At 44.1% G+C, this 24,829-nt stretch overlaps 1 protein-coding gene across 4 annotated transcripts in view; it reads right to left on the minus strand.

The window, feature by feature from the left end:
* Positions 1 to 274: 274 nt before the first annotated feature.
* Positions 275 to 24,829, minus strand: part of FAM110B (family with sequence similarity 110 member B) — a 496,654-nt gene continuing 472,099 nt past the window's right edge. For all 4 annotated transcript variants that reach the window (XM_078687279.1, XM_078687275.1, XM_078687276.1 and 1 more), the window contains one exon: positions 275 to 3,166. In XM_078687279.1, the coding sequence (XP_078543405.1) occupies positions 1,758 to 2,867 (1,110 nt within the window). In that variant the 5' untranslated portion in view covers positions 2,868 to 3,166 and the 3' untranslated portion in view covers positions 275 to 1,757. The remainder of the gene's footprint in view (positions 3,167 to 24,829) is intronic.

A 24,829-nucleotide genomic window follows, 5' to 3' on the forward strand; every position in this document is an offset into this window, starting at 1 on the left:
CCTCCCTGTTTTTTTTTAGAATATTCCCTGCAAAGACGAGTTTGGCGTGTTTCGGTTCTTCAGACCTTGCATTTGTTTAATTATACAATATTAAACCGTGGATTTATTTTTTCAAAGATAAGTATATTTAAAATAAAGCCAACAATATTATTTCCATCATTATTGGCTCTTCATTTTTATATAGACGCTCGGGTCAAGAGACGTTTCACTATAATCTAATTATTGTTATTACTTAGGCAAAAGCAATTGCACAAAGCAAAGTTAAACACAGCAATTTCACCAAGAGCTATTTATTAGCATGACACTTTTTTTTAAAGATTCAATAACAACTGAAGTATATACAAATCCTTACAGCATGTACACAATAAAAAAGATGCCTCTCGGCTGATGAACGATAAGGTAGTGCTGCAATATACTCCGTAGCACAATACAAAAACAAGGAGTCTGACCACCGGACTTTTGCTTCTGCCCAACAGATGAAATTCAGGACAATCGATAAAACCACAAGTAATGATCAAAGTTTAAAAAAAAGGTAAAATATTTGTAACAGACTGACAGCACAAAGTGTAAGAAGACCAAAGCTGCAAACGTGTAGGGCAGAACTTTCACAGCCGAGATGGGACATTATGCAAGACAACATAAACCACAGTTTCTGGGGTACAGTTCGGCCACTGGATGGGTGGAATCACTTCGGAGTAAGATGCTTTGATACTGATATGGCTGTGTATTTCCATTTTCGCTTAACTAAATGTTCAGTGACTAGAAAACGACAACGGACTGCAGCTGTTGTCACGACTGCTTGACCAAGGAAGGCATTCAATAGCAGCGAAACAATTCAACTTTTATGGACAAAAGTTTAAGACTAGGTATCTGGGTAGAGGGGAAAGGCAAAATGTGCTTTCACCTTTAACTATTCCCCTGTTACGTTTGTTTAGGCGACATTTATGGCTAAAGAGTGAGACAGCGAGGGTTACACTGCTGCACCAATTGTGTTAAGATTGTTTATTTGTTATCAATATTTGATTACCTTTTGAGTACCTTTAATTGGTGTGCGCTTCCAACCCCACTTCTTTTCTTAAAGAGTGAACAGGAGCCACAACTCAAGATATTGAAATAGCCAGCACGATATGGGGGCCACTACAGTAAGTACTTTCCCACAGCCATAAATTGTATGATCATCCCCACCGATCACACTTTCCAAGTAATAGCTGAGGTCATATCCAATTTAGTAAATGATTTAAAAATATATTTATCAATTAAATAATATATCCGGAAACAACTTTTTTAGGCACATTGCCTACTGTTGCCTATGCATTTGTTTAACAAAACACTTTTCGTTGTTATGTCTTTATTTAATACTTTGACTGTTTTAATTTCCAAACACCAGCAGGATAACTGGTAACAGAACCAGTAAACGCAATTTTATAATACATTAGACTAGATACAAGTTAAAGAGATGATCTAGCCTTTACAGGTGTAAACATTATAAAAAATGAAGCCCTAGTTAAATTCTGGTCTTAAACTTTTGGCAGATAATGCATATGCTCAGCCAGGCTCGGTATTTATTTGTTCAAGTGGAAGCCAGGTCAGCTCACATGTTGTCAGGCATGCAACTTGAAAATATTGCACAACAAGCAACACAAAGCGATCTGAGAAGTGTACAGGACCTCAAGTAGACTTTACAACCCTTCACAACTGAAACTTCACAGACATGGATACAATCTTTTCTTTACTTAGGCCAGCACTCTCGCTTGCTCTCACACATGGGACACTTTCTGTGATTCTCGGACTTGCTTGATGCTATACAACCATTTGATGATTCTGGCATTTCTCTCAATGGCAGAAATGCCATACGGCACACGGTCATTGGCACTGTCGTCATTTCTAAGGTCACTGTTGCTATCCTGAGACTGTTCACAGTCCGAGCTAATCATGCTTGCACTGCGAAAGTTGAGGGATATAATATCCGAATTAGCCCTTGCAAAATTTTCCATTCCAAGGTTTTCAAGCTCTTCAGGATCCAGTCCACAATAATTAAAGAACCTCTCAACATCTGCATCTACCCGAAAGTAGCGGTCACTTAAGTCTGATTTAGACCGCTGAAGAGATGGCCTTCGGCTCACTCCACAGCCAGTATCCAACCCATCGTTTTCTGGGGATTTGAGGAGCGAGAGAGTGGCAAGCTTGGGTTTGGGAGGCAAAGGCGGGGCGGAACTGCTGCATGGTATTGCTTTCAAAGGCTTGCCGCTGTTTACCTTTCTAATGTCAGATGAGCTATGGGACACATGTAGGAAAGTTTCACTTGACTTCTCCAGCAGCCTGCGGCTAATGTTCGAGCTGCTTTCTTGAGGACTAGAGTGGTCTTGAGTGGGGTAAACCTTTAAGGATTCTGCAAATGAATGCCGGTTAAGTTCTGTTGAGTCAGATCTGTGAGGAAGCCAATTTCGAGAACTGTGTTTGTGGCCAGACCCGGAGCTTGAGCCCTCAGAGCTGTTGATGATGTTCTTCAGAATTTCAAGCTTTAAATTTTCTCTCTGCACGCTGCTCTCAGTCTTTCCGTTGTTAAACATTTTTGTTGTAGGGCTGCTCAAGGCTCGCTTGCCGGCGGGGCATACTGGTGGTTTTGCAAGCACCGCTGGCTTGATTGGTTCCTGTTTGGCATTGATCACCTCCTGGCTCTTCACGTACTTGGCTTTGTCGGCTTCCAGCCTCTCCACTGCACTAAGTCTCTTGGGGTTAGGCTCCGCCTGCCTGCGAAAGTAGTCTGGTCCTTTATTCAGGATGCGCAGAGGAACAGCAGACGAGAAAGCAGCTGTGGGGCTGGCCTGCTTCCCCATGCTACCTGTCTGTAGTGTTTCTGTAGGCATGTTTGGTGGTCTCTCCCCTGCAGCCGTTTTGGATTCTCTTCTTCGTTCTCCTATATGCACTGTGTAGAAACATGTACATCAAGCACACTGAATAGCAGACGAACACCGGAATCTGAGCACTAGCAGCTGCTCCTCATTTCACAGCTCATTCGATACCTTTAAAACAGCGTTTGTGCAACACAAAAAAACACCAGTCACAATGTGTATTATTCTGCTCCGCTGCCTCCTTTGTTCTCGGTGAAGGATGTGGGAGTCTTGGCTTTTTCCCCTTTCTTTGTGCTGAGCTACAGGCAGTGAATCTGAAACACAAAATAACCAATCGCAGGTCAGTATCAGCACATGACATCACAGCTATAGCAACCGAGAAATACTGTACTCTTTCATTTGCCAATTTAGGCGATATCGCTAGGCAGTTTAGCAGAAAAGGCAGGCGGCATACCTCGCACATTTTCTATCAGCACAGGTGACTACTGTCAAAAGAAAGCTTCAGAGCACGCTTCGCATTAACACGTGCGCACATTCACAGCTCCACAGACAGGCAGCAGGCGGCACTGGGAAGTATTGCTGCCAGCCTGCCACGTGCCCCCGCGCACCTCTCTACTCAGCCCAACTTTGTGACAAATGGGGAAACCGTGTGCAAACATCTCGATAAACTGGAGTAGGCGTAGCCTCACATACATACACACTCGTTAAAAGACCCACTTTGACAAAGCACATCTGAACAAGTGTGTTCCTAAAAGGAAAATAACTTCCAGCAGATTTCCAAGGGAGATATCTACCAAACAATACCACATTGACTCATTTTCCAATGTTTATTGAACTGACTTTCCAAATATACTTTCTCAATCGTATGTACATTATTTAATTGGAAGTACCTGATGTTACGTCTTTTTGATAAAACAAAGTCGTTTAGTCACCTTCCACATAATTCACAAATATTTTTCTATGCATAAGTGTCATGACTGATTTGGAACCAATATAGACAGCGCTGATCAACAGGCGAGAGGCACAGGGTACAACAGTTTACAATTAGGCCTGGGCGTAATTTCAATTATGCCAGAGTACATGGAGTCATTTCGGTAATTCCGTATTACTCTTTGATTCAGAATGACCGATAAATCCTACTGCAAGAGAACATTTAGCAAGTGTGAGCGGCAGAATGCTACTCATGTTCTGCTGCATTTTGTGCTATTTCTTAGAACAAAAATACACCCTTGCGTTGTGCATTTTGCGTTAAATGGCAGGAGTGAGTTAGGGAAAATTCCTACCCGAGAGCACATTTATCAATTGCAAATGGCTGATTGTGCCCGTTATTGGTGTTCTGTTGCTTTAGCACTATTTCTTGGTGCAAAAATGCATCCTCGTGTCCATTTTGGATGCAGGGGTAAATTTTGTGCTGAGAAAAGAGCAGTAAATGCTGGGAGTAAATTGGGGAAAATCCTAACCCACAAGCACATTTAGCAAGCGCACGCAGCTACTCACATTCACTTTTCGTGTTCTGTTGCCTTTAGCACTATTTCTCAGTGCAACTGCATCCTTGCATCCATTTGGAACGCGAGGGGGCATATTTGCGCTAAGAAATTTAGTCAAATGTATAATTAATCTTCTTGCGTGAATCTATTTAATTTTGCGGAATTCTTAGGTAATTCTGCATTACTATGGTACACGGAACTAACTATGCAAGTTATGCCCACATCTATTTACAATATAGAATGTGACAAATATTATCCTAAGTATTTATATTACGACCCTATCCCATGATCCAATTATTGGACTGTTTGATCACCATCAAATTACACTGCATACATTTCTACCGCCAAACTATGCAACTGTAATTCTAAACAATATCAAGGGACAATAACAAAACCCTTTATGTGATGAGTTGTGCACCCGGCATATTTACCTCTCCATTTTATGTTCTTGTTCTGGAGTACAAATATTTTCTTGCTGAGGTGATACTTGCTCTGAATAATTACAACAAAGACTTATTGCCCCAAACAATTAAGCAACTGTTCATTGGCAAATGTAGCATTTGTCCTGCAGTCAACTAGTTGATAGAAGATGAACTATAGTTACTTACCTGTAAACTGTGGTTCTCCAGTATTGGTGTCTTTCATAGATTCACATGCTTGAATATCCCCCGTCGTCGAAGTGGGAGTCCCACGGTACATAAAATAGCAGTATATATGCATGTATACATGAAAAATATAACTAATAAAAATATACATACATATAGTGCAGTAAATTGTAAATTCCAAAAGTACCATAGAACACAATAGGCCCATTGAAAAGCCTAAGGGAGAACTCACTTTAGTAGCATATCAGAGTCATTATGTGTTGGATCACATTCCAGCCAATCAGGCTGTAGCCTCCTCTAGAACCTTCTCCTCAGAAGCCCAAGTCCTCAGATTTTCGTAGCACAGAGTAAGTAAAAGTGCCTGAGGAGAAGAGAGCCTCTGAGGGGAGGATGGGAGGGTCGCATGTGAATCTATGAAAGACACCAATACTGGAGAACCACAGTTTACAGGTAAGTAACTATAGTTCTTCTCCAGTATTAGGGGTGTCTTTCATAGATTCACATGCTTGAATAGAGTAGAAAGCAGTAAATGATCACATAAGTCATAAAGGTAATACATCAAGCAAAGAAGGTAAATATATATGGTAATAAACAATAAATACCAAAACATTATTACTAGAAAACAAAACCTTTATGACTGGAGGTGGGTAGCAACAGAGGCTCACCTTTACTGGAAAAGATTCCGCAGCACCGCTTGACCCACTGCCGCATCCGCGGTGTCTGTTGATTGCAGGCAGTAGTGCTTAGTAAAAGTATGGCTGCTCGACCAAGTAGCAGCTCTGCAGATCTGGCGTAAGGGTACCCCCGCAAAAAGGGCAGCCGAAGTAGACACCGCTCTAGTTGAATGAGCTCGAACAGGAGCAGGAAGGGGCTTTCCAGCCCGTTGGTGGCAGAAGGATATGGTAGAGGAGATCCACCTGGTTATAGTCTGCTTGGTAACAGGTTGTCCTTTGCAAGTTGGACCATATGCCACAAACAATTGATCAGATTTTCTGATAGGTGCAGTTCGTTGAATGTAGAATTTGAGACAACGTTTCAAATCTAATGAATGCAATGACCGCTCAGCTGGAGTTTGCGGAGCAGGAAAGAAAGTTTTCAGAATTACAGGTTCGTTGAGATGAAAGTCACTGGGAACCTTCGGGATGAACTTAGGATTAGTTCGTAATGTCACAGCCTCTTTGGAGAATTTTAAGAAAGGAGGCTGTATGGTAAACGCCTGGATGTCACTGACACGTCTTGAGGACGTTAAGGCGAGTAAAAGAGCAACTTTCCACGTGAGAAATTTAAGAGTTGCCGAGTGAATAGGTTCAAATGGTGGTAGAAGTAGTTGAGACAAGACCAAATTCAAACGCCAGGCAGGCGGAGGGCGACGGATAGGTGGAAACATCCTAAAAAGGCCCTTGTAAAATTGTTTAATGATCCTTGAAGAAAATAAAGATGTGGAACCATCATGGCGGAAACGGGAAATCGCCGCCAGAAACACTTTAAGAGTTGAGTGGGACAGACCTGATTTTGCCAGGGATAAAAAGAAAGGTAAAATTTGTTCAGGTTTTGCAGTCATTGGGTCCAAATCCTTGGTGCGGCACCAGACACAGAAACGTTTCCACTTGAGTTGGTACGTTTTTATGGTGGAGGGAGCGCGAGCCCGCGCTAACACCTCCCTGCAGTCCTTGTCAATAGTCAACCGTGCAAATTCATTGTACTCAGGTTCCAGGCATGGAGTTGAAGGTATGCTGGATCCGGATGACAAATTTGTCCCTGCTGCATCGTGAGGAGGTGCGGCAGAGGATGGAGTGGCAACGGATCGGACTGCGAGAAGAGGAGCAGGTCCGTGAACCATGGACGTCTCGGCCACTTGGGTGCGATCAGGATGATGCGACAAGGTTGGAACCTCATCCTGTGTAACAAACGAGGGATCAGAGGAAGTGGAGGGAAAGCATAGATGAAATCGTTCGACCAATCGATCGAAAATGCATTCCCGCTCGACTCTCTGTGGGGATGCCGACTTGCAAAGCGTGGGCATTTCTTGTTGACAGCAGTCGCGAAAAGATCCATCCGTGGCTGGCCCCACCGCCGGAAGATGTACTCGACCGTGGGCTGATTGAGTTCCCACTCGTGATTGTCTGATGACGCTCGGCTGAGTGAATCCGCCAGAACATTGGCCACGCCTGGCACGTGAATGGCTGTGAGATGAATTTGACGTTGGATCGCCCAATCCCATATTTCTTGTGCTAGTTGAGAAAGTGGAAGAGACCTCGTGCCGCCCTGCTTGTTGAGGTAGTGCATGCTGGTGGTGTTGTCCGTCCTCACCAGCAAAGTGTGTCCCCGCACTAACCTCTGGAAAGATTTGAGGGCTAAGAAAATCGCCAAGAGTTCCAGACGATTGATGTGCCAAGTTCGTTGGATTGCTGTCCACTTCCCTTTCACAGACATGCCGTCGAGATGCGCTCCCCAGCCTTCGAGAGACGCGTCTGTTGTAAGCGTCAGAGTTGGGGGTTCGTCCTGGAATGAACGGCCTGCAGATATGTGTGGAGGGTGAGCCCACCACTCCAGCGCTTTCTGTATGCGAGGTGTTAAAAGGACCTTGTCCTCGAAGGACCCCGACACCTGTTTCCACTGCCTGTCCAGTTCCTCCTGGAGAGTCCTCATGTGCAATCTGCAATTTGGAATGAGGTGGATGCACGAGGATGCCATGCCAAGGAATGATTTGAACATTCGGACAGAAACGGACAGTTTTGATTGGAGGGAGCGCACCATCATTAACATGCGGTCCTGTCTTTCCTGGGAAACGTACACTTTTCCCTGCCGAGAATCTAGCAAGGCTCCGAGAAAATTTCTCCGTTGCGAAGGTTGAAAATGTGACTTCTGGCAATTGATTGAAAGCCCCAAGGCGTGGAAAAGGGAGACGCAAACTTGAGTGTGCTGCTCCGTCTGGTGAAAAGTGCTTGCCTTGATGAGGCAGTCGTCCAGGTATGGGTAAAATTGGATACCTTGGAGACGTAGGAAGGCAGCTACAGGGGCCAAGATCTTGGTAAAAACCCTTGGTGCCGAGCGGAGGCCGAATGGCAGGACTTTGAATTGGAAGTGTAGCTGTCCGACCGTGAAGCGGAGATACTTCCTGTGTCTGGGGTGGATTGGCACATGGAAGTAAGCGTCCTGAAGGTCGATTGTGGAATAGAACTCGCTTGGATTGAGAAAATTCAGAATTTGGAGCAGGGTTAACATCTGAAATGTTTTTGAAATTAGAAATTTGTTTAGAGCTCGTAGATCCAATATTGGACGCCATTCCCCCGATTTCTTCTTGACCAAGAAAAAGCGGGAATAGAACCCCTTGCCGCGTTGACCTTGCGGCACTAGTTCGATGGCTCCTTTTTTGATCATTAAATTCACCTGGGCCAGAAGGTCCTTGAAATGAGGGGGTGGTGGCCCCGAAGGTGGATGATTGGGTGGAAATTTGGTGAATTCCAGGGTATGTCCTTTGGATATAACGTCCAGGACCCATTGGTCGGAGGTGATTGTAGACCATTTGTAAAAGTATTTCGAGATGCGACCTCCAAGATGTACGGTCGGCAAAAGGAAGGGTCTGAGGCAGTCACTGCTTTTTGGTGTTTGATCCACCTCTATAAGTGGATTTCCTTTGGTAAGGCCTGGAGGTGGATTGTCGAGTTTGAGATTGATAGGCACCCCGCTGTCTGTTATCGTTGTAGGTGTTGAATGAACGATATTGACTTGAGCCACGAAAAGTAGAGGAGCCTCCGCCTCTACCCCGTGCACCCCGAAAAGGCCGTTTCTTGTATTGTAGGCTCGCCAGGGATTTCGCAGTGTCAGTGTCCTTTTTTATTGCCTCAAGGGCATCATCCACATGTTTGCCAAACAATAATTGTCCGTCATAAGGTAAATCTAGGACTCTTGCCTGTACTTCAGGACGGAAAGTGGTAGAGCGCAGCCAGCCTTGACGCCTCAAGACTGCAGCCCCCGCCAATTGTCGAAATCCCGTGGAGGAAATATCGAGTGCACACTCAATGATTTCGGAAGAAATCAACTCTCCCTCGTGGATAATCGCTTGTGCTTCTGTCCGGATTGCCTCAGGCAGCTGAGGAATCAATGCAGCAATCTCGGACCACATCTGGCGGTCATAACGGCCCAGTATAGCCAGAGTGTTCGCCGCCCTCACTGTAGTAGCCGCCATGGTCGTGAATTTTTTTCCAATGGAATCCAATTTGCGGCCTTCCTGATCAGGAGGAGACGTGAGTGGCGTAGCAGGATTGCGCGATCTTTTTTGCGCAGCCTGAGTAATTACCGAATCTGCCTTCGGTTGAGACACTAAGCAGGACGGAGAAGACGCCGGTGCTTTGTATTTCCTGTCTAATCTGGGTAAGACCGCAGGAACAGAATTGGGACGTTCCATCAATTTAAGGCCTTCCTTCCAAATATATTCCACGATTGGAATAGTGTGGGATTGCCTCTGTGAGATGTCTTTAAAGTCGTATAGAAAGCAATCACTTTCGTGCTGTTGTTGTTCGACTTTGAGATGAAACCGTTTTGTAGCCCGGATCATCAAATTGTGGAAATGTGCCATGTCCACTGGGGGCGAATGTAGAGGTGAGGTGGGCGGAGTGGAAGGTGTTTGAGCCCTATAATCGTCCCACTCAGCCATGTCGGCGTCATTGTCGTCGTCATCTGTGTTGTGAGGATCCGGATCCTCATCTCCAGTGTCAGGGCGAGTACCATCCGGTGAAGCCGGTGAAACTGGTGTAGGTGCCTGAGGAAGGTGCGGTTGAGGCTGCGGAGGAGGCAGTGGTGCTGGAGAAGCAGGAGTAGAAGAAGGAAACCTGCGGTTATAATCATCCAGCATGTGCTGAAGGTTCATCACCAAGGACAGAGGTATCTGGGTAACAGGCTCTGAAGGCACCGGTTCGGACGTATCAACAGGAAACAATTCAGTCCCATCTTCGACATTGTCCAACACCTCACCCTCGTCACTATATTCCTGGCACTTAATGTTCAAATCCGAAGGACTTGTTGCCTGTTTAAATAATCCTTCCACTTCCGAATCGTTTCCGGATTCTTCCCCAGCAGACTGGAATAATTTGTCTGGAAGACGAGCACCACTCCTCACAGGACTCAGTTGGATGAGTGGTATGGTCCGCAAAGAAGAAGCAGTAACCACTGTGTAGATGGAAGCCGTCTTCGGTAGAGGTTGGTGCGACGCCAACGAGCCCGTTGGCGTAAATGCGGCACCGTCAGCAACGCCCTGAGGCGATTTGGACGGGATTTTCTTCGTCGACGAGGATTCCTTGCCCGTCGACGAGCCCGTCGACGGGAGCGGGGCTTTGTTCGCCGACGAGAGTGGAGCTTTCGCCGTCGACGGCGAAGGCGTCGACGATATGAGAGTCGTCGACGAGGCCGTCGATGAAGTAATGCTGGCCGACAAAGACGTCGTCGACGGGGGCACCGTCGACGGGCCCGTCGACGGGGTGCTGGGTGGAGGCTTGGTCTTCGTCGACGATGGATGCGCCGACGAAGGGTGCGTCGACGGCTTCGTCGTCGACGGGGCGCTGAGTGGAGGCTTGGTTTTCGTCGACGGTGTATGCGTCGACGGCTTCGTCGTCGACGGTCTATCCTTGCCGGTCGTTGACGAGATCTTCACCACTGAAGAGATGGGTCTCACCTTCGAGGTCGCCGTCGACGAGGTGGTCGTCGTCGACGTAGCGCCGGTGGACATGGAACATGTCGTCGTCGACGTGGAAGAAATGGATTTCGTCGACGCTGAAGACGTCGACGGGCGCGACGACGAGCCCGTCGACGAGCCAAAACCAGATTTCTTACTGGTAGGTAAGGCTTTGGGCGCAGACGTCAGAGAACCAGGTCCCGTAGACGTGCCCTGAAGCGAATCCTGTGGGGAGACAATCTTAGAGGACTCCAACAGTCTACTCTTCTTGAGAAAAGGAGAAGGAGCCTCGGTCTCAGACCCACGCTTCTGAGAGGACTTTGAAGCAAAAGATGACAGGCTCTCCACATCAGAAACCACAGACTCCGAAGTTCTCAACTTCTGTAGCCACAGAAGGAGACGGGCCTCTCTATCTCTCAGAGTCTTAGGAGGGAAAGTACGACAGTACTTACAGTTTTTCACCTCATGGTCTGGGTAGAGACAGTAAATGCATTTACTGTGTGGATCCTCGTGGAAAAGGCGCAGTTTACCACATGAAGGGCAGGCTTTAAACAGAGATTTCTTGTTTGAAGACATTTTCTTGAAGAAAAAACAGGTAAAGTTGAAGAAAACTGAGCAGAGCTCAGGGAGACTCCCTTCACACGACGTGCGGTAGAAAATCTAAGGACTTGGGCTTCTGAGGAGAAGGTTCTAGAGGAGGCTACAGCCTGATTGGCTGGAATGTGATCCAACACATAATGACTCTGATATGCTACTAAAGTGAGTTCTCCCTTAGGCTTTTCAATGGGCCTATTGTGTTCTATGGTACTTTTGGAATTTACAATTTACTGCACTATATGTATGTATATTTTTATTAGTTATATTTTTCATGTATACATGCATATATACTGCTATTTTATGTACCGTGGGACTCCCACTTCGACGACGGGGGATATTCAAGCATGTGAATCTATGAAAGACACCCCTAATACTGGAGAAAGTTCACATACGTAACTGGAAGAGCATTTGCAGCTACACAGATTAATTGGGGAACATTCCTGTACTTTTGTTTTTGAAACGATTCCCTTTCCCTAGGTACTCTATGGCAAAGACAGCAACATGGATGGATCATCTATGCAAAGTTCTGGGATGTCTTTTACAGCGATCAGATGTTTTATTTCCTCACACAGAGTTCCAAAAAAAGACCTCTAATCTGTTGCCCCTTCTCATAAGGAAAGCAAGGTAAGGGTAAGAAGTTTTAACAAGCATTGGCAAAACCAATAGGTCCAGCCTATGCAAGAACCATTAGCTTCGACAATGTGTTTTAACCAGGTTGGCTGCTTTTCAGTACGGCTAAAAGTTAGTGGCGCAGAGGCAAGTGGAGTGTGGTAGAGTGGGATGGTGTAGAGTGATGTCGAGTGGCATAGAGTGGATGTCAAGCAGTTTCACAAAGTGGAGTGTTGTCGAGTAGACTGGAGTGTTGTGAGGCAGAGTCCAGTGCGAGTGTCGTGTAGTGGGTTAGAGTAGAGTAGAATGGTGTAGACTAGAGTGGAGTGATGTAGACTCCAGTGTAGTGGTGTAGACTAGAGTGGAGTGGGGTACAGTGGAGGAGCGTAGAGTGTCGTGGCAGAGTGTCGTAATGTGGAGTGATGTAGAGTGTCATGGACTGTTGTAGAGTGTCGTGGATTGGCATTGAGTGTTGTAGAGTGGAAGGGCCTAGAATGTCAGAGTAGAGTATCGGAGAGCAGAGTTGAGAGTGTCGTAGAGTAGAGGGTCGTAGAGTAGGGTGTCTTAGAGTAGAGGGTCGTAGAGTACGGTGCCGTAGAGTGCCGTATGTATGTATGGTGTGGTAGTGTACTGCTGTTATAGAAAACACAATTTCAATTGAAATGACCATTACATTTGCACAGATATACAGTTTAACTGATAAAAGTATACAGTGCATAACCGATAATGTGTGGAAATGGAATCACCTAGTGTTGATTTGCTTTGATCGTATTCAAATATTTGTGTCAGCACTCTTCAGAATTACAAAAAAACTGCTTTATTTGTGCTGTCCTAATTCTGATATATTCTGAAATCTTTGCAAAGTTCACTAACAGATATTTAAATGTTGCAGCCTTTAGTAAGTTAAGTAAGTACAAAAATGTGTAGGGTGTACACTACCCAAAGGTATCACAGCGCTAGTAAAACCCAGAAGCTGCAAAAAAGACAAGGAGAGAAAAGAAAAAGACAATAAAACCCTACATAGAATCAAAAGGGAAAAAAAACCTTTCACACCTCAAATTGTCAGATAAAGTGTCTCCCTTTGAAGTCTGAGAAAAAAGTAAACATCAAGCTCCCTGGGAAGACAGACTGACATTTGACCTGTGTCTTTGAGGACACAGCAAATGTGACAAGATAATAACAACATTTAGAGGCCTTTTGGATGAATACGAGGAGCGATTGCACACCGGTTATACTCCATAGGAGGAATGAAGACATGGTGAACATCCTAATATAAATAAAGCCAGCTGATAGAAAGCAAGCAAATGTGAGCTACAAACCTCAAAGCCAATGGTAAGCAATGGGCAGAATGCATTACTAGGTCAGCCTTTCGAATGTCCAAGATGCCATTAGCAAACTAGACAGATGCGCTGTCTGGTAGGCCTCAACCTAAAAAGTAAATGTCCTCCTTTTTCTGAAAATTCACTTGAACTTTTTGTTTTAAATTCAAGATAAGGAGTGTATGATACAGTAAATTTTGCATTTAAGTTGTTACAAATTAACTAAGGTAGCCATGTTACTCCGGTGCTATGGACCTCGCACAATGGAAGTCACTGGACAAAAACACTGGAAACTGAACGGTTTCATAATTTCAGAGGCAGTCATAGAAAAAGTTAATATTTATCACAGCTAGAGGAACTGCTGTTTCAGTAGTGCACTTACATTTTTTAACGTGGCTAATTCAAGTTTACTTAAAATTTCTATTTATCACAATTTTGTGCATCTGTAAGTTTGTTTTCATTAGGTAGTCACTTACTTGTAAATATTTGAAAAACACCCCGTCTAGGGAGTTGAGCTGCTGTATTATGATCATCATATTTGTATATATATTGATCTCTATAAAATATTCCAAGTTGCTAACACCTCTTTCTGTCCATTTCTGGGCTATGCGGAAATAAAAAAAGTCTCAGTTTGTAAACCAATTGATATATACTATTTAGGTAAGAGAATATTGAAGATTTTAACTCATTGTAGCCAATATTTCTAGCATCCTTGATTACCTTATAATAGTCAGGATCCAAGTGCCGTGGTAACCAACCTTTGCAGTAGTGTCTCAACACATCGCTTATATATTTGTATGGGAGTCGTCATGTGTTATGTGGCGCAGGTTTGAAAGCCTCATATCAATGGCAGCCCAATCAACAGAAGTGGAAATATTGTATTCCACCCTCCCTCAACTTCTGTATATTTGAGAAATGTGGCATACTTTTTATATCCTGGCTTGGCAGTTTGGTCTGGACTGTTCCCATGAGTCACAGGGTCAAGACTGACTTGCATATGGCTGGGTCTGAAATGGGGTGGCGAAGTGAGCTAAAGAATGATGATGGATTCAACCCAAATCTGTGACTGGGGTGAGTGTCTGAAAATGTTCAGCGCTCCATCCATTGTCGCCTTGATTTTGCTGCATACTTTTTATATCCCCACACAAAGATAGATATAGCTGCATCCAATTGTTTGAAAAATGTTAATGGAATATATATTGGAATCAAACAAAATACGCTTTGAAATTTGGGGTAAATAGTCATCTTGATAAGATTTCATCTTCCAATTAAAACTTTACATACCCTCTTGAAACAACAACTACCTAGCTGCAAAAGTGGGCTAGCAGAGAAGTGGAACAAGGTTCTAAACTTACCTATAACAATTGAGATAATATTGCAAACCTATAGCCGAAGTATTGAATACCTACAAGACGCTAATTTACTAATGCAGCAATATTTAACTTTTTGCAGCAATACAAGACAATACATCAGTTACATTTACACCAAGTGGTCTACACTCATGGAACAGTAATGTCAGATCCAGCTGTCCTAGATTTTGCATGGCAGATAAGGCGTGCATGTTTGTTACTTTCTTAGGCAATTCTGGCAGGCAATTGTCTACAAATTAACTAATACAACTTGTTTTGTGATAATTGTTACTACTCTATTTAATCTTAGGGGTTAATGTGGAAGGCTATATATATTACCTGCAGATATGGGGCTCTCCTTTGTCACGACAGTTGTTGCTAAACTCATAATTGCTAGTCATTGGCAAACTTGAACGCTCCTGAATATGTACACTGGTGGCAGCGGACGTGTACCTATACGAAACTGAATTTATGATTTCCAAAGCAAAACGGTAAAGTTGGGTGGAAGGTAAGACTGGAAGAATGGGGCACCTTTGATCAAGTTTGTTCCGGGTTGAGGGGGACAGTTTGTAAGGTTTACATTTTTTTAAGGAAAGTGGGTGGGTGTAATAAAATGGTTTTGCCGGATCTGTATAATCTTTATACACTGTTTAAACGGTCAATTCTAGCTCTGTCACTACAAAAATAAAAGAAAAGTTAATATTTATCTGCTATGATTTCAAAACTTTTTCAAAATATCAGCAAACATCTATCCATTTTGATTTTCTTTACTCCAATAGTTAAGTTACTCACAAAAATATTTGTAGATTACACATGGACTGAGAAAAACTGATGAAATGTAATGTTCTGAGTAAATATCAATTGTGAAAATAGATGCAAGCATTTCCACAGAGTAGATCCATTTATGAAGTCTCATTACTTTGCGCTACATGGAATGTGTTTGCAATGGTCCTGAGTTCAGTGAGTCATAGGACTCAAAGTGCACCTCACTGGTCTGGAATTGCTTGTGTTCCAACTTAGTCTGATGTCTCACGGATCAGATGGAGATGGATTAAATGAATATGACGTAGTTGAGTGACAATAAATATCTGTTAGTGCGAGAAATTGCTTCCACCTTTTTATGCCTCCCTTGTTTTTTCATTTTTTGGACTACCCCGTTTATGAACTTCAGGTGTGAGCATCACTCACTGTAAGCTCCGTTATAATGTGTTAGGAGTGCTAACCGCCAATGTCAGCCTTTTTAGGTAAGGCCTACTTTCAAACAACTAGGTTAAGAGGCTCTCGGCTGGTTGTGCTACCAGAAACTTGTATGGGATGAGCGTGTGAGTCTGATTTGCTCAGCCCGGTCTCTACACAGAGCTCTTGCAGAAGAGATTGATATTGACTTGGAGTAGGCTTTCTAATGCGAGTGGACATTCACAGTGTAATTCTGTTGTACTTAACAGTGTATGTACTTACTTTATTGTACATTATGTGTGGAATCTGCACCAAAGTACAATTTTGCCATAGTTAGGTCAAGAGGCTTGTATGAAACATGAATCATATGGTAACAGTGGCCCCCAAATGCAGATGCAATGGAACTTTGTCATATCTGCAATCCTTCTGGAACCTGAGGATTTGTCATATTTCTTGGACTCCACTTCTAATTTGATTCCAGGCTTCTGCAAGCCTCGATGGGCCTATGTAATTACTCTGCTGATGCGGTTGAGTATCAAAAGCCTCTCCACACAATGGCCATTAGTCAGTAAATTAGGCCTGCTCCTAGGAGACAAAGGGGAAGGACAAAATCGACAAGGATTTGTTCCCAATGGCTTGGGAAAGCTCAACCCCACAGAAACAAAGGAGGGCAGCCTGACCTACAGAGCCAGTCACAAGAGGGACGGCCCTTTGAAAGTTTGAAAGGAAGGGACAAGGCAGCAGTTAGTTGCACAGCTTAGGCTCTCAGAGAAGGTCTTTCAATGAACCACTTGATGGCATCATCTTGCAAATTCGCAAAATGATGCGCAGGATATGGGATGGGAATTTTCCATCCCCAATTTGAGAACAGCCTGGACCTGCGGGAAGCAATGCCGGGGAATGTCCAGCTTGTGTAGGAATGACACCTAACCCCACTGCAAGGACGTCAGATTTAAGTTGGCACTGAGAGATTAGGATTTAGTTTCTCCAAGTCCAGTGGCACTGCCGCACCTACATCTTCTGGTGGATAGTAGAGGGCCAGACCTAGTAGGGTTCCCTGGATCTGCAGTTACTGATCCTGTAGAAGGGTGACCACCACAAGGAGAGAGTCCTGGTTGTTTCACAAACCGAGTTGCTCTGCAAGTGGCTGCGAGCCCTGAAGGTCATAGGCAGGGAGAGCACTCTGCATTGGGGCACTGGGTGCTGCTGAAGATGGCCCCGGGCCCAGGATAACTGCCAGGTGGCCAGAAAAGGGAAAGGTCAAAATCAGACTACCAAGGAGTTGCAAAATTTAGAGGACAAGAGGCCTAAAGAAACTACTCTAGGCAACTGAAGCACGCCACCAGTTGCAAAAAACAACTTTCCCCATGCTGAGAATCATTACAGGCATTATTTATGGCGATTGTAACAGGATAACATCCTTAGTTGTTTTAATGGTGCTGCACTGATTTAACATGACATTTCTGCTTTTAAAAATGCGTTGACCGCCTGAAAAAGCCAGTATGCCTACCTTTTGATAACTACACCCCATTATATGGTGTCTGGTGTATGTGGGGGGTATTGAAGTTAGAGGGCTTTTGGGCTTGCTAGGGGTGTGAAAGATTAGGAGAGTGTCACTATAGGTATTTCAATCTGCCATCATGTGTATGCTTGTAAATTAATACGTACTTTTGAGCAGTGTGTGCGTAATAAAGCACTCTTCTTTTTTCTTATAAGTAAATACACTGACTGTCCAATTATATTTTGAGTGTTATTTGTCGGGTACCTGTAATGCTGGGTACTAGCCGACACACCTTTCCTGCGCAGGCTTTGGACTGCTGTGCCTCACTGACCTGAGAGAGTCAAATGCTAGAATAAGGTTCTTCTCAGTATAGTGAAGGTTGCAAGCAACAAATAACATCCTTCCCAACTAATAGCTCACTTTCGTACAGGTAGTGTCAATAAAAAAACTCTTGGTTGTGAACAAGCGCTTTACAAATACATTTCATATTATATTCAGAAAAGATGTGGTCAAATACTGAAAGCTGTACTGTTTCTTTAGCGAAGGGACCAAGGGTCATGTGCATATGAATAGTACCTGCCTGCAATGACATATGAGCTATAAAATATGGAATGCTCCCAGAGTTAGTGGGTAAGGCTGAGAGAAGCATTTACATTTGCATCGTCTACAACAAGATTGATCCTAGACTAATGAAATATACACGGTTTTACCTTGAAAGACCTAACTCACATTTTGTGGTCACTGAGGTTTACTAGCCTTGCAACTTCACCTCGAGAAAAGAAACTTAGGGAACAAACCTATCACTATATCCTGCCTTGCTATGTCAAGATATTTACCAGATGCCCAGTAACAACACGATTGTGTATGATTGCGTAGTGCAAACACACTGCAAGCGGTGGCAACAGTTATTTAATGTTTGTATACAATAGCCAGTATTTGGTACTAATGCTTATGTTTTATATAAAGTAGGCTTCTTGGAGGCATGCATCTCTAAATCTGCCTTGATGACTTCATGAGAATGGTGAAAGCAGAATGATAATACCGTACCTAAGAAATGAACAGACCATTTACATGATGTTACATTTCTTGATTGCCTCTCACAGCTCACAAATAAGTTACTTTAATTTATAGGAGGTGAGGGGTATGGCTTAAGTGGTGGCCCCTGTAAAGGAGGCGCCAGGAGGGCTTCCTGGATGCCCCATATCGTTTGCAATGGAGGACTGCGGCAGTCTTCCAGCAAAATGGGGCAATACACAGCAAGCCGGACAAAGTAGATTTGCAACCAGGGTAAAAATACCCCTTACACTTTGGTGCTGTTAAAACGACCAACCAAGGAGATTCAGGTGAAGAAACAGTGAACCACTCAGCCTGAAGGTGACCAAATCCAATGAGTTTATCCACCGTTAGATTTTGTGGCGCTCCTTAAAAGGTGTTGCTGCAAATGGCAGTGCCACAGCTCTTGCTGGAGAACTTTGCCATTGGAAGGCACTTTTCTGGTTGGTGGGGGCCAGGGAGAACGAAGAGTAAAGGAGGGCAAGATGTGATCTCCCATTCATCACAACTGCAGCGTGGACCCTATGTGGGTTTTGTTTACAACTAGGGATCCCAGTTTTAAGGTATTTATGTTTTTTACATTTCCTTCTGTATTTAGACATTTATTTATTTTTGGGCTATCTTATCAATTTCAGAATTTATTTGAGTTGTGTGGGCCAATTAAGTTTTAACTTGTATATTTCCATATTCATTAACTGATAAAATATGCACTCATGCTATAATGCTTACATAACCAAATTGTTAGAAATGGGGTTTCTGGTTGGCTAGGGTGCGCACCTGAGTCAAGCAGAACCCATCACTCTAGCCAGGGTAAGTCAGATACACACCCTGAATTAATCTGTGCTCACCCTCTGGTAGCTTGCCACAGAGCAGTCAGGCTTAAATTAAGAGGCAATGTGTGAAGTATTTGTGCAACACCTGGATTACAGCAACACAATGAATACACCACAAAAAGACTCCGCACCAAAACGCACAAAAATAGGTAATTTTGATCTCAATAAAAAAAGACCCAAAATGGAAAACAAATTAAATTAATAAATCAGGAGATATGTAATCTTAAAGAAAATCAGGTCACAGACCAGTATTTCAACACTGGTCTCCTTTTAGGGCCTCTACTGTAATTTAGGCTCAACCACAGACCTTCTAAACTCAGTATACAGTTAACAGTCGTGGGAGAGCCGGTGTGCATCTATTCTGGTGTTTGTGGTAAATTCTGTGAGGAATGTAACCAGTTATGTTCTCCAACTGCTAGGAGTGCAAGTTGGCAATGCTCGGGCCACTCGGATCCAGTTAAAGTAAGTAAACAGAGTACTTTCAAATTCAGCCCCCTTCAAAGCAGTCACTGGGATTTCGGAGGGTGGGGGCGTATCAGCAAACCACAATGCTCAAAAGATGCGGGAGCTACCTTCAAGGGAGATTTGGTCATTTGTGTACCGGCCACCTCCACTTCAGAAGGAGGAGACCAGAATGTGGCAAAACTCATTTTTCCCCCAACTGCCCTCAGTTTCGTAGGAGCAACGCTGATCTTCAGAGAAACTACGGTGCACCCAATGTTAGCAGAGCACAACTTGTGCCTTTCAAAGAGACTAGGGTTCGCCCAATACCATCAATGCTTCTCAGTGGGTCTGCTCGGTTCAAGGTCAGCAATGGGACCGCTCTAGTCATGCACTGTAATCCAGACGCACAACAAGGACAGAGGGCCTGCTCAGACCAAAGTCCACAGCGGACCCACTCAGGATAAAGGATGCAGTGGGACTGCTCAGATCAAGAAATTGCCACTGTTAGGGATTGTACATACTTGCCAGAACAGCTTCTCCACTGGAGTCATACTGAGGCCCCTTGGGCTGGGGTGTCGGCACCCCCTGGTCGTTGTCAATCAAATTCCTGGAAAGAGGGGTCAAAATGGCAGTTTAAAACTGCACAAACAGGTTCTGCAATGGCAGGCCTGAGTCACGTTTAAAGGGCTCCTGAGCGGGTTGTACAATCTGTGCAGCAGGCCCACTAGTAGCATTTAATTTACATGTCAATTATGGATAAGCCAATGTTATCATGTTTAGAATGCAGAGCATATGCCCTTAGCACTGGTTAGCAGTGGTAAAGTGCCCAGAATCCTAAAGCCAACAAAAAGAGGTTCATAAAAATAGGAGGAGGAAGGCAAAATGTTTGGGGATAACCCTGCAGAAAGGGCCAGGTCCAACACAAATATAATAAAACAATACAACTGTATGAAAATATTAGCATTATACCACAAACAAATGTTGAGTTATGGAGTAATGTAACGAAAGCTCATCCTGTTTTTAAACTCCCTAAGCTGCCAATCTGCACAGATATTGGTCTCGTATTCATTAAAGATAGTATAACAAGTCACTCTGAAGAAGGGCAATTATCTGTATTTTTCCGCTTTTAAAAAGTAAACAGACAAAAAAAGACACTATTTTATGTCTGTCTTTATTTGTAAGAATCAGTAAAACTAGAAAACTGGGAACCTTACTTGTAACCGATAATCAATCAATCAATCATAACACTTGTATAGCGCGCTACTCACCCGGAGGGGTCTCAAGGCGCTTGGGGGAAGGGGGCCGCTACTGCTCGAACAATAAGATGTAACACACAATCTCCAGGTGCCCATCATACACTGTCTAAAAACCACTCTGTAATGTAAAACAGCACACTTCCCTAAAAAAAAAAAAAAAAAAACTGCGGCTGGGAAGAGCTACTCTACGGGCTGCTGCCTGCACTGCTGAGCCTGCTGTAATTGCTGAACCAGATGTAATTACTGAACCCCAATAAATATTTTATTGCTTGTAGCCCTCACTTATTTCATTTTGAGACACTAATTTTACTGGAAGAAAATATAAATCACCACTTAACATTTTTTACATCAGGTCCCATAGTTCGTCATTGAGAGCTCGTTACAAGGTGTTCACAAATGTCCCATGCAAGCTACAATATGTTATTCTCTATACATCATAAGAAAAGATTAGCAGTTGCATACTTTACAGGGTCTGGCCCATTTTTTTTTTAAGTGGCGCGAGACTGACACCAGTGTGACACCGCAAATGAAATATATGGACCGTTCTTTTCAGTTTAATAACTCGCACAAGCCAATCAATTTCTAAATTAGCTATACACTAATCTCTTAATTCGGTTACTTAGATCCCTTACACAATGTAAACAATACTCTAGTTCTATCCATGCATGGAGGCGGGATGTGAATGAATAAAAAAAATGCACAAATGAACCAGGGCCTGGAGCTTGCTGTACTATGGGTGGTTTAAAAGCAACCTTTTGTGTTCTATACCGGTCTCTCCAAAAAATTGTGCTGTTAATTAGAAAAATACAGGACCGCATTGCTCGATGGCAAATACTGGGGGAAACCTTGTTGGGAGACGCATTGGTAAAGCAACTGATCACACTTTGTCAGGCAACTTTATAATCCGCACATAAAAAGAGTTGGATACATTGATCACTCAAATGACAGGAAACCTACTGCTGTTTGGCAACATATCAACCACCATTGTGTCTGAAGGAAAAAACACAACTGTTCTAGTTTGCGCTGTGTGGTAAAAGGAATGCTCCCTAACTTGCAAAAGCTTGTCTTTGGCCTTACAAAGTATACAGTTCTCCAAAATCACATACACATTACTTTCCATTGACAGCCACCAATATTTCAGGTTGAACATTAGACATGCAACATACTTCTGTGAACCTCTTCTGGTAGTAGCAGTTTATAATTTCCTCCACAAATTGAGGACATGCCTGAATACCATGATTTAGGATGCACCCTTTTTGGCAACAACATGCTTCGACATTCTTAGCAAAACATCAAGTCCCTTTAGTCTCCATTCTTTTTGTATATCACATGTATAACAAACACAACCAAACCACATGGAAGCAAGCAAATGTTCCTTATTTTTCATTTAATCTTGCTGGTCGGGGTCAATCATCTTCTATTAGAAGCCGTGAATGAAATACTGTCTGGACATTCCATCCTCTCATAATGCGCTCCACATGAAAGATGTACTCCAACAGTTTAGTTCCAAGTCTGGCTAACCGAGAAGTGCTTTTACTGGACTTTCTCCATTAACAACCCCTATTAAAGTCCTATATGTGGGTGTATGATGAAGCACCTTCCTACATACAAACTTGAAATCTTTCCTCAGTCCAACATCAGAGGACCAAACTCACTAGCATATTCACTTCCTTCATCCACTTTGCCAACATACCTACGAAAACATAAGTGCTAGCACCAGCCACCAGTATTTAGGCATTTAGTGAGGCAGCATGAGATGAGAAAGGTGCTAATGAAAAAGGGCCCACGCCTTTAGAGAGCGATTGGAAATAATGACAGCACACAGCAAATTGCCCACTGATCCAGACTCAAACTTTCCACAGAATCAAAAATCACACAGCATTAGTTGCATGAAACCCAATGAGCATGCGCTCTGGTTCACAATGTATATAACATTCGGGTTAATTGGTATGCAGTCAGAAGGCATTTAAACATAAGGTGGTGCACCTTAATCAAACTTGGCCTTCAGTGGCAGCCTAGGGCAAGAAGCAAGACAATACATCTCCCTTTGCCCCACTGCAAGTTCCAGACAGTCTGCAGCATTCTGAACACAGTAAAAATGTTTCAGCTAGTCATCACTTGCCAATCAAGTAACTGGATATAAAAGATGCTCTCTCATCCAATGCCCGAAGACCTCACCCCACTCCTTCTCCACATCAAGCTTAATTGTAGGTGACCAGCCATGAAAAGACGAAAAAGGTCCAGCATTCTTGGTCTCAAGACACAAGGGTGCAAGCTGTTAACTTCAAGTTTGAAGGACTATGTCTGGGAAATCTGAGAACCCATATCGAAGTATAGCCTGAGTCAATGTATTTATTATATAGTTCTCATGATACCTAATACATCAACGTACTCCAGTTAATCTCATGACTGGAAATTGAGTATTCAGATATCTGTACTCCATTACTTGGATTCAGCAACAAGACCTCATTCGATGGAGCTCTAGAAAATAATATATGTGCCTTCTTGACCATAGGATCACTTTAAAACCAAGCCTAGATTCAGATAAAAAAACACACAGTTAACCCACTATCAAACCACCACAGCACAAAACACACTAATCACAAGATAAAGGGACCCACTCTGATGAATAAAAACATGTATTGTATAGGCTGTTTTACATTGTGTTTAACCAGATCTGAGTACTGTAGAAATAGTACAGGTAATACCAACTTTAAGCATCTTTAATTTGGCCTCTCACATACGAACACTGAGCAGGTAAGATTCAGCAGAGTAGTTGCTTCTCTATTGGTGCGGTGTTACCGGCTAACAGAGCTATCAGAAATTATACGTTTCAATCACTAATCCTGCTCATCTAGCAAATGTCTAAGAATGAAAAGCTTTTCAATTACAAATAATGGCAAACATGACAGCAATAAACGTATGCAGCGAGCTTTGATGAGAAGTTCATTTTTTGTCAGGTAGCCTGTGGTTTGAGTCTGCAGTCCATTTCAATAATTCAGAGGCAGATGACCTCAGGGTAGCCTACATTTATGACACACAAACTGCATACATAACTAAGAAACAGTGTATGGTGAAGCACACCACCCAAGATGACCAGAACCATCCTAGCAAACGTAAACCTCAAAGGATGATTTTGCTGACGGGTGAGAATGAAGTGGACACAATGGTCAGTGCCCCATTCCCCACACAAGTGAAAACAATGCATCTATTAACATTAGCCTGTTCAACACTCGCTCAGCAGAGAACCACTCATTTAACACTCACAACTTAATGGTTTGTGCACACTAGAATATATGTGCTATGGAGATAATTGATTCTCTAGATAACTTTCAAAAGTAATCTAGAAGGGGCGTGGCCAAGATGGCGGCTTGAACGGACGTGGATCGAGAGGCTCCCCGGCCCTAAGCCCCAATATCACGTTATTTCTAGCTGCCACCCCCTGTGCATCTGCCCAAATCAAGCTCCGAACCTCTCTGCTTCCCTGGAGCGCTATTGGCCGGGTCTTTCTGGGCTATTGATCGCCTGTGCCCCCGCTTTCCCAACCGCCGGAGAGGCCAGCGCAATGGCGACGAAGGTTTGAGCCCTTCCGCCGCGCGGTCGCACTGCAGCGGCTGCACACACCGGACCGGAGTGCCGTGGGAGCGCATACCGGAACACGGAGAGGCGAACCCGGCGACCGACTGTGATAGCCGGGAGAAACAGTGAGCCCCGACCCCCTCCGGACATAGTGCGCCCCGCCGGAGGACCTCTGGCAATTCCAGGCCCCGGCGTGGGCCTACCAGTCGGCCGAGCGGGACCGGCCCCGGCGGGCCTGCGGCGCCCATATACTGCACATGCCAAACCTGCTCCATTTGGGGACCGCTGGCCAGATCTTTGTGAGCCGACGACCACTGGCGGCCCGCTGCTTCCGCTGCTGACACAACCGGTGCACCGGCGACGAAGGTTAGAGTCCTTCCGCCGCGCACCTACGCCTCGGCGGCTGAGGGCGCAGGCCGGAGTACCAGGCTCGCGAGCGGCTGCCCACGGAGAGGCAACCGGAGCATCCAGCGGCGGAGACCCTGATGGGTCAGTGTT

Source organism: Lissotriton helveticus, chromosome 4_1 (genome assembly GCF_964261635.1).
Source record: "Lissotriton helveticus chromosome 4_1, aLisHel1.1, whole genome shotgun sequence".
Lineage (NCBI taxonomy): Eukaryota > Metazoa > Chordata > Amphibia > Caudata > Salamandridae > Lissotriton > Lissotriton helveticus.